The 19,298-nt window shown below is 45.7% G+C and overlaps 1 protein-coding gene across 6 annotated transcripts in view; it reads left to right on the top strand.

The window, feature by feature from the left end:
* The window catches only part of RHBDD1 (rhomboid domain containing 1), a 115,756-nt gene extending 97,323 nt beyond the window's left edge, over nucleotides 1-18,433 (top strand). For all 6 annotated transcript variants that reach the window (XM_084779828.1, XM_084779823.1, XM_084779825.1 and 3 more), the window contains one exon: nucleotides 17,166-18,433. In XM_084779828.1, the coding sequence (XP_084635954.1) occupies nucleotides 17,166-17,260 (95 nt within the window). In that variant the 3' untranslated portion in view covers nucleotides 17,261-18,433. The remainder of the gene's footprint in view (nucleotides 1-17,165) is intronic.
* The last annotated feature ends 865 nt before the right edge of the window (nucleotides 18,434-19,298 follow it).

Below are 19,298 nucleotides of genomic sequence, written 5' to 3'. Positions count from 1 at the left end.
ACGTCAAACAAGGTCAAGATGGGAGGCCTGGTGCTTGGTCCAAGACATAGGGTCCTGGAATACCGTCAGGCCGTGGCGAGTCTGGCTCCTGGCTTTCTCTGGTTATATATTTCTGGACCTTTGCGTTCAGAACAAGGTGGCTGAGCCTACAGGGGTCAAGGACGGTCACTGGGACTTTCTGTCCCTCCCTGGTGTGTGGACTCTGCCTGCAACTCTGTGTTCATTTTGTCTTGCACTCAATGAGACCCTGCCTTGTCATGATTGCCTCTACCTCCTCCTCCGTACACAAGAATAGGAAGTGTGTTCGCTTTGGTCTTCAGCTGTACCCACCCCCTGTGTGTCCAAAATAGCTGCCTGGAATTCATGAGAATGTTGTTTTCAGATGTTTATAATCCCGAAGATCTCCCTTCTGTTTTTTATAAGAAAATGACTTGGGGGGGGGGGGGGGTCAGTGAGTGTTTTGTGTCAGAAAAGCTAACCTGCCTCACAGTGAGTTGTCAGTTACAGTGCCATGCATTCTGTGTCATTTGTAGCCTGCCCCAGAAGCAGTGGTGACCCTTGAGGCACTGCCCTAGCCCTATAGATAATTAACAAGATCAAACCCAGGACTGGGGGACACACACAATGGTTGTCATCTGAGATAAAAGCAAGGAAAAGTTCTGATAAAAACAGTGTACCCCAAATTATATAAAGAGCTGTGCCCTAAAAGCGTTCACCGCTAATTGAAGAAGCCTCTTGAGGTTTAACAGCTCGTAAATTCATACTGGGAATTGCCCTATTGTTTTGAAGTTTCAGTCTTGCCTTTAAAGTTAACAGTTGTACTTTTTTTTTCTGTGTTCCTCCAATAAGTCCATTGTAAACATGAAGGCTTTGCATTTTAGCATCAATTTGAACAATGTGGTTTTAAAAGAGTTCCCCACATCAAAGCCAGGCTGTTTGGGCATGTTTTACAGATTCTTTTCTCTATAGTATTTAAAGTTACAAATGACTCACAAGATGGCATTCCATTTAGATCAGTCATGTTGGCAGAGCTCCACCTGCATGGGGCTTCACTGCCCTTCACTTTTGTACCCTAAGAGAGTTATCTTGAAAACAGGTGTGGGGGCCTTTAGCCAAGCCAGATGCCCTTCCCTACAACCTTCACATCGGAGGAAAATCTTGGAATTTATTGTATTTACTACAACAAACCTTAGGCTTCTTTTTGTTCTTGTTTTCTTTCCTTTTCTTTTTGAGAAAATGGATGTCTGATGGTGTCACCCTGGCTGGCTGTGAACTCACCACATAGGCCAGGCTGATCTGGATCTCGCAGAGCTCGACCTGCCTCACAAGTGCTGGGATGGGACTAAAGATATACAGCACCATGCCCAACCTTCTTGTCGTCTTTCTTTAGCTCACACATTCTTTGTATCAGTTCACTTTCTCTTCTCCATGTGCCCTCCCAGTTTCCTGCTTAATAGTAATAGCATTTTGCTGAGCCACTGGTTGGAGGGAGGGCAGTTCAGGGGAAGGAAGCCTTGTGCTGATGGGTTTGAAAGCAACATGGAGGGACATTTGGATTGTGCCACCTGGGCTGGAACTTGATTCTGCATCGAGGCTGTGAGACCACATCCAGGCTTTGGTCGTGGGTGGGATTGGGGGTGCTGAGATAAGGGGGTACATCAGGGGAGTGAAAGACATTAGCTTGTGGATGAATAGTGGAGGTGTCACAGGGAGAAAGAAGAGAGAGACAGAGACAGAGAGAGAGTCAGACAGAGAGAGAGAGAGAGAGAGAGAGAGAGGGGAGAGGAGAGGAGAGGAGAGGAGAGGAGAGGAGAAAAGAGGAGAGGAGGAAGGAGAGGAGAGAGAGCAGCTTGGAAAAGTAGTTCTTAGGGGAGCAGTCTGACCCTCATGGATTTCCTTCAGGTTGGGTGCTAAACTCCTTTAACCCACTTGGTCCTAAGAATATAGTTGTGTATTCTCTGGATTTCTGCACTGTAAAAGTAAATAAGTTGAGGATCAGTGCCAGGAACTTACCTGAGGGCACAAGTAAAGGGAAAGCTCGGATTCAAACTCACCTACCCCTCCACACCCAAAGTGTGGTCCCCTACCATGGCTACGAAGCAATAGAGCACTTCAGGTGTGGCAGGTGGCGTTTGGATTGTGCTGGATGAAATGACTCAAAGAACAAAGCAAGGCAGCCATGCAGCTGGAACCGGCTACAGGGCCTTGCCTCTTGGCTCCATGCAAATGTACTCCTTTTCCGGAAGTCAGTTTCCCTGCTCTGAAATTCTATAATGTTTATAATTTCCTGGATGCCACTCACAGACCCTCCTTTCCACACTCAACCCAATGTTTACCTTTTTTATTTTTAGACAGGATCTTACGTAGAGCAGGCTGGCCTCTGGCTTGCTGATTTTAACCTCTTGCCTCTGTTTCCCCAAGTACAGGGGTTAAGCATGTACCGTCATACCTCACAAACTTTATCAAATCTTTTTTTTTCCCTTGAAACTGTAGAGAGACCTTCTACTACTAGCTTTTTATCGGACTAAAACACATTCTAAACCTGCTCAGAGAGCATTTACCTTCCCTTCATCTCCACCTTCAGCTGTCCGGAATGAGTCTGGTTCCAGTGTCTTGAACTTCCAAGTTTGGTTCTATTTTCTCCTTCGCCATTATAAATTTAGCTTTAGTTTTCTGACAACAGTAAATAGATGTTTAGGAGTAGCTCACTACATGGTTGTCAACTCTCGATAACACAGAACGTCTCAAAAGCATGTTGAGATTAAGTCTGGCTACTTTGACACAATTAGAGGGAGGGCTATTTCAAGAGAAACCCCTAGAAGGATTTGTTTGTTGAAGGTGCTATGCTTTAGTCTGAAGGAACTGTTAATGTAGACACAGCGATGCACACAGGTGCACAAGGTCAGGATTCTGGGTAGGAATGAGTTCATCAGACCTAGATGACCACACAGAAAGTGGGAATGAGACTCAGGGTTGGGTTCAATGCTATCACTCTCAGAAGCATGTGCCTCTTCTAGGATAGCTTATCACATCGTAGAATTGGCTTTAGCCATCACAATTTCAGGCTGACTCTGACCTACATGGCAGAGCTCTGAGAACCAAGGACCAAGGCTCCTGCTTGTTTGTATATTTCTCCAGAAGGCCTCTCAGGGTGCTTATCTCACAGCTTATCCTCTTGGAAAGGGAACAGGGTTGGGCCGTCCTCACTTTCTGAGTTATCTGCTAGGTCTTACCGCTCTGAAGGCATGAGCATCACACTTTCTCCAGCGTGCCTCCTTTGGCCGGTCTTCAGCCCCCTGTGCCCCTGGTACTCTGTTCTCTTTGCTTTGCTCTTCCTTTGTTGCTTTGGCCTGGCAAAGAATAAGGCCATAGGATGAAAACTGCTTTCTTTCTTGTGGAGGATCTAGCCTGGGCTGCCCTTCTGTAGAGTCCTTGGCCCTGCCCTGAGATTGACTATCTCACTGTCACAGCCAGGGTTCCTCCTTCAGGAGATGGATGCCCAGAGGGCTTTTAGCTTTAATGACAGCTTGGAATAATCGCCATGCTTCCCTGGTCCAGCGAGACAGTCAAGGACAATTTCCCAGGTTAGGGTTTATTTCCATAATTATGCATTGATGTCAATATATCTGAACATCTAGTTATACTGACCAAGCTTGTGGTTTTTTAAAAAAATGTATACTGTGAATATTTATGGCTTTTAAGACAGCATTCAGAAATATATATATGTATGTATGTATTTGTATATATATCTATATATGTATATATGCATTTGTATATATGTATATATGCATGTATGTATATATATGTATATGCATACACAGATACACACACACAGACACACACACACATGTATGTGATATATCTCATCTCTCAGTCTGTTTCTTGCTCTTAGATGTGTCAAGAACTCTAGGGCCCAGGCAAATTCATCTGATATGTAACAGTCTGATCTGTATTTCCAAGTCCTATGGCTGCCTAGCCTCCCCTGTTTGAGTTCTGAGTGCTAGCATGACTAAGATCTGGTGCTGTCCCTTGCCTAGGATGATAGCCTCCCTGCTGTGCCTACGGCAGGCAGCAAGCTCTCAGGAGCCCCACTGTAAAGACTTCACCTACAAACACAGGACAGTGACGATTAGGACTTCATCATGCGGACTAGGGGAGGAAGGGGCAGCCATCCACGCCATAGCAGGTCTCTTTCTGGACCTGCACCAACAGGCAGAACAACAGCAGCTACCCGAGATCACAGGCTGAGCTAGTGGATTTTCCTGGCAAAAAAAAAACCAACAACAACAACAACAAAAAACATTGTGCAGGAGGGGCTCTGCAGATTCCTAAAACTCATGGAATGCTCCATTCTTAAGTACTAGTCCGCCCAGAGCTTTGCAAGGAAAAGCACCCAAGTCCAGCCTTGTCATGGAGAGAGCTGAGCGATCCAGTCTTTTCCCTTTCTCTCTTCCTCCTTTCCTTCTGTCTGACATTCCTCTGGATTAGCGCGAGGAGAGGGGCTGATGCAGGTAGGAGGGCTGGAGGGAGGATATGTAGAGGTGTGATGGTGAGTCTTCATTGTAAACATGTTTGAGTAAAGAAATGCCCAGGTATGGGGCTGGAGGGATGGCGCAGCCATTAGGAGTGCTTACTGCTTTTGCAGAGGACCCAGGCTCAGTTCCCAGCACTGACGTGGTGACTCACAACCATATGGAACTCCAGTTCCAGGCAATGTAATGCCTGATTCTGGGGAATGCTTCTGCATGCGTGTAGTACACATAACCCTCACAGAGCCTCACACACACACACACATATATATAAATTAATTTTAACAAAGGAAGTGCCCAGACTAGGAAAGTACACCTGTGCGTGTGCTGACTAAATGAGTAGTTTAATCCTTTGATGGCTTTATAATGTGGCTGCAGAATTTATATGATTGCAGTGTTAGGAAGTTCCAAAAAGTGTGAGGCGCAGCTTGGCTGAGGGAAGTAGGTCACTGGGGTGTGTCTTTGATAATTATGTCCTGACCTGGCTCCTTCCTGTTCTGCTCTGTTCTGCTTCCTGTCCACCGTGAGGAAAGATCCTCTGCCTCAGAGCTTTGTTGCTGCAGTACAAGCATGTGGTGCCCAGCAACTCTGTACTAAACCCTGAAGCTGTGAGCAAAATGACTTCTTTCTCCCTTAAGCTGTAGGAAATGCAGTTACAGCACTGAGGACGGCCACTGACACAGGTAGGAGTGGCCTCGTGCACCCCTTAGCAGAAGCACTCCACATGGTCTCAACTCGGTTCTGACTTGCAGTTAGGAGTGAGGGGAGGCTACAGACTGGAGCAACAAAAGGCGTATGCACAAGAGCAAAACTGAATCCTGACTTTGGAACTGATGAGAAAGGCCTAGATCCACGCCCTCTCTCCCAGTGCCTTGTTTGTCTTTCCTTGGGAAGAACTGTGATGTGACATGGAAGCTGCTAGATGCTGGCAAAGACCCCGCAGACCATCTAGACAGTAAACAACTCCCTAGTATCCGGTGCGGCGTCTTCTGCAGAGCCCATCTGTTTGAAAATGAAGCTCGTTCTGCTTACAATGCGGAATGCTTTGCTGACTGGAGAGTGTCCTAGTTTTCAGCTGCAGGCTCTGTGTTGTGGGCCTCTGCTTCCCCCTGCTGGCAGATGCAAGTACTGAGTGCAGCCTACCGGGTATTTTCAGCTGAAAGATGTAATGGGTAGTGTGGGTCTCGTACCTAGAGATGCAGGAGCGCAGTAAAAACTGGGTGTCTGGGCTTACTGGCAACCAAGTTAGACCCAAATCCATTTCTTAACCAAGTTCCCTGGCGAGTCACATGCAGAGAACAGTGAGGGCCTCCACGCTGGGACGTCAGAGACGGGAGCCCAGTGAAAGTTGTAAGTGACTCCGTCACTTCCTGCTCATCCCCAAGTGTGAGCACCCATGTGACAAATCTCATATGAAATGCCCAGTCTCCCCACTTCCATCTTATGCCCGCTTGGAACTCAAGCGAAGTTTTTACAGTGGGGTTGGAAAGTTGGCTCGGTAGTTATGGATGTCTGCTGCTCTGGAAGGGGACAAGAATTCAATTCCCAACACCCATGTTGGGCATCTCAGAACCCTGGGCAAACCCCAGCTTCAACATATCCCAAGGCCTCTTCTGGCACATGCTCACACATAGACAGACACGCATACATACATGTAAATAAGACAGATTAAAAACAAAATCTTACCAAAAATGTACAGTGGAGAAACTTGGCAAAACACTCCTTAGCCAGTTGCTTAGGGTTAGTCTCACCGTGGTCCATCTGGCTGGTGCCACATGTCCTTGATAGGGAACAAAAGTACCCTTTGTTTCTGTGACTTTTTCTTTCCCTTTGTCAAAACTTGGAACTTCAGTCTAGTCAAGAGGCCAACCATCAATCAAACATAACTTGAGGAATTTCTACATGGTATCTGGCCAGGCAGTCAAAGTCATAGGAAAAAAGAATGACTAAGAAAATCCACAAACCAAGATACTAAGTGGACTGCGATCCCTTGGATTGGACCATGGAACAAAAACGTAGGAAAACTGGCAAAATCCAAATCAAGTCTAGAATTGAGTTCTCAGTAATATGATGACGACTGTTTCTTAGTACTGACAAATCACCTTAGTAATGTAAGGTGTTAACATCACAAGAATTGAAGTTTCTATTCCCTCTGCCATTTTTAATAAATATGTAGATATTCCAATAAGAAAAAATGTAAAATACTTGTAAATGTTTGGGGAGTGTTGGAGCAGGCCACTGAATAAGACCAAATGAGTTGGAGGACACTGCTATGGAGCACAACATAGTGGTTCCTTGTCCAGCTACCAAAAGTCAGAACCAAGTACCATACTCCATAGAGGAGGCCATCCCGGCTGCAGGAGGCAGACAGGGCAAATTTGTGCTCTGGGGGTGGGGAACCCGCCAGCCATGATGACTCACTGGGAACCAGCCATGGGCACATGAGCTTCCTTGTGGAAGTATCACAAATCTGGGCCAGCCCCCTCAGTTACACATGAAGTGTTAGCTTTCTGCTCCAGTCGACCTACCTGTGATGTCATTACTCACCTGCCATGGGGGCGTGGTCCTCCCCAGGGCTATATAAAAGGACAAACCTTCCTGTGCTAGTGCTCTCTCTCTCTCTCTCTCTCTCTCTCTCTCTCTCTCTCTCTCTCTCTCATTCTCTCATTCTCTCATTCTCTCTTCCTCTTCCTCTGTCTCTGTGTCTATCCTTTTCTCTCTCTGGGATACCACTCCCCCCTTTCCTTCTCCCCCATGCTCATTTAATAAACTCCTCTACAACAAAATATCTGACATCTGATATCTCTTGTTATCTTATCTTACACCTTATATTTTATTATTAAACATAAAATTGGTGCCATGACTCATTTTTTAATTATAGGAAAAGGTAGGAATGTTAGGGTTCTGCTTCTCTGCTTCAGTCTGCCTACCTATGATGTCATTGCTTACCTGCCACGGGGGCATGGCCCTGCCCAGGGCTATACAAAAGGACAAACCCTCCTCACCTCTACTCTCTACCCCCTTATTCTCTCTCTCTCTCTCTCTTCTCTCCTCTCCCTCTTCTCTTCTCTTCTCTTCTCTTCTCTTCTCTCTCTCTCTCTCTCTCTCTCTCTCTCTCTCTCTCTCTCTCTCTGTCTCTCTCTCTCTGTCTCTCTCTCTGTCTCTCTCTCTCTCTCTCTGTCTCTCTCTCTCTCTCTCTCTCTCTCTCTCTCTCTCTCTCTTTCTGGAGTACCCTTTCCTCCTTTGCTGCCTGGTACCTTATTATCTTATATCTTTATTTTTAATCATAAAATGAAGATTCTGAGGTCCAGAGAGAAGGGACTTGTCTGAGTTTCCAGTGGAGTCATAGAGATCCCCCACCTTGTGAATCATGCACACCCAAGCTAAGGAACCAGTACCAGTGACAGCTCTCTCTCTCTCTGACCCATGCCATGCCTAAGACCACCTAGCTTTGTTCAGAATTCTTGCATTAGAGCCATTGAGTGGCTAGGATCTCATCCCTGAGTCTGCCTCTCTTGGCTAACTGGTTGCTATTTGTTAGAAAGCACTGTGATGAGGGCCAAGGCTGCTAAAACCATCACTATCCATTGAAGATGAAGGACATAGCAGGTGGCAAGCAGCATGGCCCTGCCTCATTGTGTCTCAGAAGGAGCTGGTGCATTTAAAATTTTGATCTGAGTATATTCTACTCTACTCTACTCTACTCTACTCTACTCTACTCTACTCTACTCTACATTACGCCCCCAACTATTCTCTCCCTTGTTAAATAATGAAACTAAGACTTACTCTGATACAACCCCAAGGAGCAAAAGACAAGAATGAGACTCCCATCTGGGCTCTGAGGCCACTAGAACCTCTCTGCTGCTCTCTCCCATCATGCCAGAGACCCACCTTTAAGACAACCAGCTCTAAGAAGACTGTGGCAAGTCCCCATCCCTTCCAGGCAAATGTCAGAATAAGCAGAGGCCTTCGATGCCTGAGAAAAGTAGCTCAGGCATCAGGGAACTCTTGAAGGCCAATAGGACTTGAGCAGAAGTGTCCTGGCTAGCAGTGGAGAACAGCCATACTCATGTGTTCTTTTTCTTTCTTTCTTTCTTTCTTTTTTTTTTTTTTTTTTTTTTTTTTTTTTTTTTTTTTTGGTCTTCTATGGACTCTTCTGGAACATCAGGAGAGGCCAGGACTGCAGCTACCCCACAGCTTCTGAGAGGAGTGAAACTTAATTATGCTAAAGAGCCTTCATCCCTTTTCTAGCATTCTTGGGTGTGTTTCTTATGTTCTACTCACTCCCCTCATAGACCCATAACACAACGTTGACTTCTGTATTTTACCTTCAGGTTTCTATTTTCCACTGTTAGCTATGGCCTCACACCCATGTCTAATGCTGGGTGTCCTTTTCTCTGTCTCTTTAGCCTCCTGTGTATTACCCAGTAGGACACGGAGTGAAGGACACAACACAGCTTCCGCCCTTGGAGAGCCTGTGTCTAGTTCTCTAAGAGATTGTATATATTTGCCCAGTGAATGTGCCTAGGTGATTTCCAGTAATAAAACAGAAAGTCTAAACAAGCAGGAGAGGGGAAGGGCTTCTTGGAGATGACCAGTCTCTTTGAATCTCCAGATTCAGCCTATGTGATTGGGTAAACTGAGACACCTCCAGATTACAGACAAAAAGCATTCTTTTACAGACTGAAGACATTTTAGAAGCTCCTAAAGCCGTATTGACTGTATGGAGAAGCCTCTAAAGACCATTCTCAGACTCGCCAAAGACTCCTCACAGTAAAACACCAAGAGGATAGAACTTTGAAGGGATTCAAGAAAAACTGAGTTTTCTAAACATTTTTCCATTAAAATCTTTAAATATTCCTTTAAAATAAATCTCTTCTGTTGTTCAGCTGGCAGTCAGCTGCTGCCTTCTCGCTCCTCCACGTTTCTGTAGGAAGCTATAAAATATTCTTTGCTCTAAGAAACCACAGCAAAATACCAATGTTGAGTTCTGCTGAGCCTTAATCGTCCTCAGTGGGGATGCAGGCCCATTCAGGGTCCTAAGTGAAATCTGGCATTTGAGGGGGCGAACCTTAGCCAGGGCAGAAGGTAGATGGTTCCCGGTACTTTCAAACAAATCCAGTGCCTGAGTGGCCAACATGACAGTGACAACTTCAGATTTAGTTTCTGGTGTGAAATGAGGGACCGACACACCCATGCCTGGGGCTCCCTGGAGAAGGAAGAGGGCTTGAGCCTTGTGTCTTTTTTTTTTTAATTTAAATAATATATTCAGATTACACCTCAATTGTTATCCCCTCACTTGTACCTTCCCGTTTCCCCCCTCTCTCCCTCTTTCACCCTACTCTCTCCCCCTAGGTCTGTGACAGAAGGGGACCTCCCCCCTCACCATATAATCACAGCCTATCAGATCTCATCCTGGTACCCTGCCTACCCTTCCTCTGAGTGCCACCAGGTCTCCCCACCAAGGGGAAGTGGTCAAATAAGGGGGTACCAGAGTTCATATCAGAGTCAGTCCCCGCTCTCCACACCACTGTGGGGAATGTGCTGCCCATTGGCTAGATCTGGATAGGGGTTCTAGGTTTATTGCATGCATTGTCCTTGGTTGGTAGAGTAGTTTGAGCAGACGCCCCCTGGGTCCAGATCCCCCATCCTTGATGGTCTTCTTGTAGGGTTCCAGGACCCTCTGAGTCTTTCCATTTCCCCATTCTCCCATTCCTCTGTCACTTAGAGTCCCAATAGGAAGTCCCAGCATCTGTCCCGGTTCCCTGCTAAGTGAAGACTTTCAGGGGACATCTCTGTTGGGCTAGTGTCCAATTATAAGTGAGTATAAACCATGTGTATCTTTGTGGGTCTGGGCTAACTCACTCAGCATGATCATTTCTACTTCCATCCATTTGCCTGCAAATGTCAGGATTTCCTTGTTTTTAATAGCTGAGTAGTATTCCATAGTGTAAGTGTATCACAGTTTCTTTATCCATTCTTCAACTGAGGGACATCTAGATTGTTTCCAGATTCTGGCTATTACAAACAAGGCTGTTATGAACATGGTTGAGCAAATGTCCTTGTTGTGTGGTGGAGCATCTTCTGGGTATATTCTAAGGATTAGAATAGCTGAGTCTTGAGGTAGTCCTGTTCCCAGTTTTCTGAAAAAGCATTAGATTGATTTCCAAGGTGGTTGTGCAAGTTTGCATTCCCAACAGCAATGAAGGAGTGTTCCCCTTTCTCCACATCCTCACCAGGGTATGCTGTCACTTGAGTTTTTTATCTTGACCATTCTGATGGGTGTAAGATGGAATCCCAGAGTTGTTTTAATTTGCATTTCCCAGATGACTAAGGATGTTGAGAATATCAAGTGTTTCTCAGCCATTCAATATTCCTCTGTTGAGAATTCTCTGTTTAGTTCTGTACCCCATTTCTTAATTGGGTTATTTGATTTGGTGGTGTTTAATTTCTGGAGCTCTTTATATATATATTAGACCTTTGTCAGATGAAGGGTTAGTGAAGATCTTTTCCCAGTCTGTAGGCTGTTACTTAGTTCTGTTGACGGTGTCTCCTGCCTTACAGAAGCTTCTCAGCCTCGTCAGGTCCCATTTATTAATTGTTGACCTTAGAGCCTGGGTTGTTGGTGTTGTGTTCAGAAAGTTGTCTCCTGTGCCAATGAGTTCAAGGCTCTTCCCCACTTTTTCGTCTAACAGATTTAGTGCCTCAGGTTTCTGTAAGTAACTTAAAACTGTCCTGTCTCAACTCCGTCACCTGTAAACTTGATAAGAAAATTCTACGTGGAAACATATGTGGGACCAAGACCACATAGAACAACATGGAAGACTCACAAATTGCCGAAAAGCCGAGGCCTCTCAAGTTGACTTTTATAAATTCCTTTATGGATGGTGTAAGTGAAAATGGACTTGTGTATTAGAAAGTACATAAATAAGAGATGGTGGAGAAGGGAGGGTAAGCTGGCGGGAGGGGAAAAGAACTGGGGAAGATAAGACTCCTCGACAACCCAGAGGCTTTAAAGAAAAGACAGGGCTGTAAGGACCCGAGGATGAAAAACATTAGAATATTTTAAATGTGGCCAAACAAGAAAGGATCATCTGAGTTCTGGGCATCTTTTGTACTTCTACCTATGAGCTTGGTTCCACATATTTAGTTCATAAAAGTTGGCCCAGTAATATTCTCCCAAAAGAGGGGTGGTAATGCCTTGGTGGGCGTGGAGCAGAGTTAAACTCTATGCTGATTCTTCCTGAAAAACAATAAACATCATGCACTTGGCTGTTTACTCAGTAGCTTCCTTGGCTGTTGTTTCCCAAGTCTCTCATGTCTATTAAATGGCTGCAACATCAGCCAGCTGAAGGGGAGCGAATCGTGTAATGGCAGCGCCACACTGCTCTCTACCTCAGAGCTTTTGCACTGAGATCCCAGGTGCCTCGTGAGATTTGGGGTTGGCTGGCTTGATTGGTTGGCAGGATGGAAGAGTTGATTTTCTCTCATGCCCAGACTATCTGTTACCCTTCTTTTGAGCCATCATGAAACTTCTATAGGTATGAAAATCACATGGTTTTAGGTAAAGTCCAAGCCATTTTGAGAGTGATGGTATCATAGTGAATGACCCTGAAAGTAAAGGTGTACCTAACTGCCCACCCTTCCCCTTCCAGTTCTCCTCTTTCTAAACTGCTAGAGCTGCTGTTTCTTCCAGACTTTTCTGGTTTTTTTGAAGTAAATAACATAGAAACCATCCTTTCAGGAGCCTTTGTGATTCTAGTGAAGAAACATTCTTGAAAGCGAGCACAGGGGACCTGTGCAGCTGCCCTTGATCCTCGGCAGACACATCACAGAACACTAGTGGTTTATTTAGAGCTTTTGTCCTTTTCTTCCTCTTCAGTCCTCCAATTTAATGTAAAGATACGATCCCACCCCATAATTCCATTTAGTATAATTTGAATAGCATGAGTGCTTATCAGATCATGTGCAGATCTGTGAATGCCAGAAAATTAAACATCTCTATTTACACTAGTGAACAGTAGGGAAAATGGCCATCAACTCTCAGGCTTCAGCAATTCTTATGTGGAGGAAATTGCTTCACTTCCTTTAGCCATGAAATGTGGAGGTTACTGCATTATACATAAGGGTAGAAAACTGAACATTTTCCATCAAGAACCACAAATCAATAAGTTGTATGAACTCACTACTGGTGCTGTAACCAAGCTAAGTCATCTTAAACTAGGCAGTGTTCCCCAGGCCCTTTGAAGCATGCCTACTGTTTCTTTGAGTGAGACTGAGGTCTGACCTCCATTTGCAGGGACATGGGGGTGAGTCTCATAAATACTAATATTCTTTGCCAGGCTCTGCAGAGTAGGGCCAACTCACCCAGGCCAGCAAATGGTCAATGTGAGGTTTAACTAAATGGAAGAAAGGTCCATGCTGGACACTTGGGCTTTCCCAACAGCCCAAAGGTTCCTCTGTGTTACAAAAATGGGCTGCCCAGTGAAGTTTGCCATCACCGACAAAAGCATCCGCAAACAGTGACTGATCTTGGTGCGTATCTTATGGAGTTAGTTCTCTGCAAGCACAGACATTCAGTTTGATCCCCGACGGCATTAGGGCTGTAGCAGGTGTTGAGTGAATGCTATTAAGTCATCTACACGCATCGTCTCTTGCAGTCTTCTCAGCAGTCTCTCAGCAGGAGAGTCAGTCACTCTCACTATTCCATCTCATAAACTAGGAAACCAAGACCAGCATGAGGGAAGCCACTTACTCAAAGATAAGTAGCTACAAATCACTGGTCCTCGATCAACTTTCCCAATGCTGTAACCCTTTAACACAATTTGCCATGTTGTGGTGACCCGCCCTCCCCCCAAACTTAAGATTATTTCGTTACTACTTTATAACTGTACTTTTGCTGCTGTTATGAATTGTGCTATAAATATCTGCTATGAGGGATATCTGATATGTGACCCCCACATACAGGGATCATGCCCCATATGTTGAGAACTGCTGCTGTAGATGAAGTGTAGGGGTCTTGTCAGACTGTTACACTCCAGACCAGTGGGAGGTCAACAGCTCCTCACCCACAGGAACCCACTGGGGCCTGCTTCCTGAAGCATCTTTTGTGGGGCATGTCCATGAGTCCCAGACAGACCCAGGAAGCCATCTCTGATTCCCCGCTAGCATGTTCCCATTGTGAAACTGGAGACATCTTCCATCTATATGAAGCTAGCCTCGGCCCTGAGCTGTGTACCTAACAGATGTGAGCAGATGTCAGAAGCTGGAGGTTACGGTGCTTTGAGACATGTCTGCAGGAGCCTTGGACCTTTTGAGGTTCCAGGATAGAGAGCAGCAATAGATGATGTAGGCGGGTGGAAAACACAGAAATGTGTTTAAAAGTCAGTGCACAGGAAGGAACTGGGTGGCAGAGTGGACAGGACCCTCGTCCCTGGCGTCTTGCTGACTCTGCACACACAGCAAGCACTAGGTGAGTAACTGACTGACAGCTGAATTAAAATTCCTCCCAGAACATCAGAGATTTGTTAACATTTGAAAACTGATTTAAAACCAAGAAAAAGTAGGGGTAGGGTGGTGTTTGGATCCTGAAATGAGCAATTCAGGTAGTTAGGATAGCTTTCCCATTCCCAGAACCCAAGGTTGAAGGATTTTTTAAAAACCCACAAAATGAGAGGCCCGAGCTAATGCCTAGTGCTGCCGGAAGTCATGGCACCGTGGTGCGCTTACAGAACGGGACCACTCTAGTTTGCACTGGAATTTAATGAAACACAAGGTGGGATTTCTGTGCCTTTGATATTAACTGAGGTTCATAAGAGTTGTGGGGATGGGCCGGACTTCCCCGGCTTCCTGTGTTCAGAGTGAGCCCCACATGCCATGAGGAGAAGCAGCACTGAGCATGCGTGGGAACGTCAGGTGTGGTGAGAAGCTGTGGTGTTTACCTTCCTCAGTGCCTCAAAAGGGATGGCAACTGGGTAGGTTGTCAGAGTCTAGAAAACCATGGCTCCGGCGTTGTTCCCTTCTGCACTGGCCAGGAGACCTGAGGTGTCTTCCTAGCACGCTCCGTCCTTTAGTTGGCCCCTCTCTGGAACTGGGATGACTAGGTTGGGAGCGGAAGCCAAGTGAACTAGGAGCTCTTGAGAGAGCTCTGTTAATGGAGGGACTTTCATTCCTCTGAATGGATAGAGATGTGAGTCCTCTCCTCAGCATGTGGTGTTGCTTCTGTTGCCTAAGCCTTGGTTATCCTTGAATGCCCTGTAAATGGGTCCAGAGAGAGGAAGGGGAGGGGAGGGGAGGGGAAGGGAGGGGAAGGGAGGAGAGGAGAGGAGAAGAGAAAAAGGAAGAGAGCACTGCACCTATGGAACCCTCACCCTCTGCCCCCTAACACCTGGCCCCTCTTTCCATCATGAGGACATTAGTCCTCCTAAAGGCAATTGTGGATGCTCTCCTAGAAACACAACAGAAGACACTGGTTTCTTTAAGAGTCTGAGGCCGCTTTCCACTTCAGAGTCTGTGGCCAGTGGCCTGGTGGCCACACTGCCACGTTGATCCTGTTCCTGATTCTAGCCACAGCTCAGTCTAATAGAGCCCTGGCCTGTCTGCCATGGGCTGTCAAAATTGAATGGCCTGGGTTCGTGAGCACAATTAAGAATCCTCTTGCTAAAGCAGCCATAAACAGCAAAATAGGATTTGGATCTGATTACATGAAGCAGTTTTAAGCAATAAACTTGTGTTGAATTGATTCATGTATTTGCCATTTCAAAAATTCACCATTTTGAGCAAAGACAAATTCCTTAAAAAAAAAAAAAAAAAAGCAGCAAAAACTGTATCCTGTAAAACTCTAAATCTTGACGACTCATAAACTGTTTATGGTCCAAGTCTTAAGTTTATTTATTCTCTGTCATCTTTGATCTAGGTTAAGACAGTAACATATGTTTTTGCTGTATTAAAAAGCCATGAAGTACAGGTTCGGTAAGGGATAAACATAGGGACAAGACCTTTCCTCTTCACTTTGGTTGCTCAGGTCAACAAGGCTACACGAGCTTGAGAGGCCATTGTCCTAGCATCAACAGAGAAGGCTAATTAAAAGCAAGCTCGGGGTCCCCAGAACAATACATGAACAAAATAACCAGAAAGGTCATTGCCTTCCTTTTATGAACTTCTCTTTGGCAACTGAAATTCCAGCCTTGTCAGTATGAACATAAATGAGATGTCTTTGGAAAAGAGCCAGTCGTAGACAGCGAACAGGAAGGATCACATGCCCACTTGCTTCTGTTCAGAGGAAGCAATTTTCCTTCCTCACCCTCCCATCTGGCTGGTGAGTTCAAAGCCTCTGCTCCCTGAATCAGCCATGTCAGCCCTGAGTGGGTTGTGATGGCTGACGTCTGGCCATAACAGATCCGTCTGGAAGGCATAAGCAAGTGTTGTTAATACCATGTTTATTTGACAGCAGCTATGTATTTGCGCATCAGTGATGTCCCCTAACACTTTACAGTCTATGAATGGTAGGAGGGAGCAGAGGAGCACAGAGATGGCAACCCTGACTGGCAGGATGTGACAGCTGTTGGATGAGGACAATTAATGGAGCCGGTCTTGACCACTGAAAAGTTGTATTAGAGGAGGTTCTTCAGGCTTGGCCAGGTGTTTAAAGAGTGAGGCTTTTGGTTGATATCGGTGGTGAGAGAAAGATTTATAGCCCATTAGTAGGGTTCGCAGATCCAGGAGTGAAGAGGTATGACATTCCGGTGCCACCTGCTTGCCTGTATGCAACAGCAGGTATGAAAGTCCCACCACGAGGTTTAAGAGCAAGGACTCTTTCAAAGGATGCTCCCACACACCGACTGAAATGGTTGTGCTCTCACTGGCTGTGTTTGGAGTACATCTACAGACTGAAGAACCTCCCTCTGCCTTGTGACCTTTAACTATTGTGCCTGTGTTTTTGTCTGTCAGCCAGCAAAATGTGTGTGTTACGTATGGCTGGTTGGGGGGTGGGGATGAGATAATTAAGAAGAGAATAAAAGATAAAGGCAAAACATTAGCCCCTTGAGACGTTGCATTGTGCTGTCACTGGTTCAGCTAACTTTGCTGACCTTCCACCTCCATGAAGGTGGAACTCATGTCTCAGCCGAGTATGCTTCTTGATACCAGACTGGTAAGACTGGCAGATTAGAGGGAGGAAAGCGGACACTCCAGGGCTGAGCAGGAGAAGCCAGCCAGCATAGTTAGTTAGCAGTGAGCTATGGAGGAGTTAGTTGAGTTGGGCATAAAACAATCAAAGCACCCCTTGAGATATACGGAAGGTTAAATGATGTGAATTATGGAGTGTGGTAGAAGGAAAAACAAAACAACAACAACAACAACAAAAAAACGTCAAAGTGGGACTGAGTACCACAAGCTGGGAATGAATCAAATTAAGTTCATGGAATGAGCCACACTAAAAATATTTACTCTGTGTCGAAATTAGTATTGGCAGATAAGGTTGAAATGTGTTTGTTATGTGTCTTTTTAACATTGAAACAAAGATGACACCAGAACAGCTGGTTTTCTCTTCTTGGAATCCTAGGGTACACCCTGCCTTGTAAATGTCAGAAGGATGGATAGGCAACGTGTGATCCCCCTTTTGCTTTCTCACTGCAGGAAATACCAGAAATGGCCCAACACCGTATGGGTTCCGGCTCACGCCAGAAGAAGAAATGAGGAGGCAGCGTCTTCACAGATTTGATGGCCAGTGACGTGGCACCACTCCTGGAAAGATGTGGTCCAGCTGCGTGGTTATAGCCCATTCAGTTTACTCCCCAGTCCCCTGATTGGTTTTAAACAAAAGCAGAGCACACCATTAATGTCGCAGATCACTCCTGTCTGCCATGGTCTGTCACTCCATGGCTCCTGTATGTCCAGATCTGTAAGTCCAGCTGACACGTCTGGAAACCAGGCTTATCCCAGGAAGCACACAGCTTGCCCCAAGTGACCTGTCTGGCCCTATCATCTTTCCTAAACCAAAGGTCACCTCTTTAGTTGGGACCAATTTCCACTCTTCTCTTCTTCCCTCCTGACTCAGTGGCACACCCACACTGGGATTGAAGACCGTGACCTTAATAGAAAGTGTGTTTTCCCCCACCAGGTGAGAGAATCCACACTCATTCTGCCTGGTATGCCAGGTGCTTGGCTTGGAAGGAGGGGCAGTGCCACCTCCTGGTCCTCCTCACATATTTCCATGATGGTGTGGGAAGAGGATGTGGTTACCTTCCCAGGATTTTCTGGATTCTCTTTGATTCAGGCCCCTAGGGATGCTCAGGCAGCTGGGACTGCCTGCTGTTCACAACCCCTGCTTTGTTCTCCATGTAGAAGATCTGACTAGAGGAGAAAAAGAAAGATCAAAGGTAGAGGGGGGGAAACCCCTATTTGTTCGTTCACTAGATAGCATATGGCAGTAGCAATTTGGGTTCACAGCCAGCCCCCCAGGAGCGGGAAAGGAGGCCTGTTTAACTGCTCCCACAGAGCAGCAGCAGGCGCCACACACAGCAAAGCGGAGGTGTTCCAGTGGATTTCTCTCTGGGACTCCCCCTCACAGGAAGTATGTTTTTTTTTTCTTCATAAAAGTGCCTTCTCATTGGCCACTGTGCCTGCTGTTTGTCATAAACAAGTGTCCAAAGGATGCCCGAGGGAACCGCAGTGTTCAATACACAGACTGCCTGTGTCGCTGAAGGCATTTCTGTTGCGTGTGTTCTGAGAATAAAAGCACGGAGAGAGAATGCCCTACCGCCTCACTGTCACAGAGCGCTTAGTTCAAAGGGAGTGTGGAGCAACGACAGCCGAGGCTCCTACTTTAACCACCACTCATGTAGCGTTGCCGATTATGAAAGTTGTAGACAAGCTTTCTAATGAAAATGCAAACATCTGGGGGGGGGACTGTTAGAGTAGATTAGCTTTGGAGGGGGAGCTCATGGGAGCTTTCTTTGTTTACAGTTTTTATATTCTAATTTTTAAAGTGTGTATGTGTGTGTGTGTTGCTTTCAGAAGATTAATTTATATAATAAATCAAGAAACATGTAACCAGTAAAACAAACTTTAAGCTAAGTACTAAGTCCATTAAGAAAATTCCCGGACTAGGCGTGGTGGCACACACCTTTAATCCCAACATGCGGAATCCAGGATCAGGAGGATTTCTGAATTCAAAGCCAACCTAGTCTACATATGGAGTTCTAAGCCAGCCCAGAACACACGCACACACATACTCCTCTATACACCAAGAACCTGTCTCAAAAAAGAATAGAAGGGAAGGAAGAAAAGATGAAGAAAGGAAAGAAATTCACAGTATATAAATAAAACTACAAACAAATGCTCAGCTTTAAAGCAAGCTAATGCCCAGGGTTGACATTTTGAAGGTATTAATGTCTTGGTTTCTATTGTCTGCATTTGACATATCTGGCACATTGCCAACATGTAGGACCACATCTACTCGTTACTGTGAATCCACTGGACTGTTTCTGACACCTGCATATAAATGGGCTAAGCATATCGGTGAAGTCGGAGAGTATTTGGACAGACTAGCTAGACAGTGGTGCGTGCGCACCTTCGTTTGAATTTGCAGTTGGTGTAGAGCCACAGCTAGCTGATATTGTGAATTACACCTGTGAGCCCGGTACCTTCAAACAGATGTAAATTATAATGGTCATGCTAAATCACCCTTGCTTCTCAAGCTGTTCATTAGCCTCCTATACCATAATGAGAGATAGCCTCTTCCCTGCTTGCCATCTTTTGAAGCTCCTG

This window comes from Acomys minous (genome assembly GCF_964271855.1).
Source record: "Acomys minous genome assembly, chromosome: 4".
Classification (NCBI taxonomy): domain Eukaryota; kingdom Metazoa; phylum Chordata; class Mammalia; order Rodentia; family Muridae; genus Acomys; species Acomys minous.
Note: the sequence above shows the minus strand (reverse complement) of the source record. Positions and strands in the feature narration are given on the sequence as shown.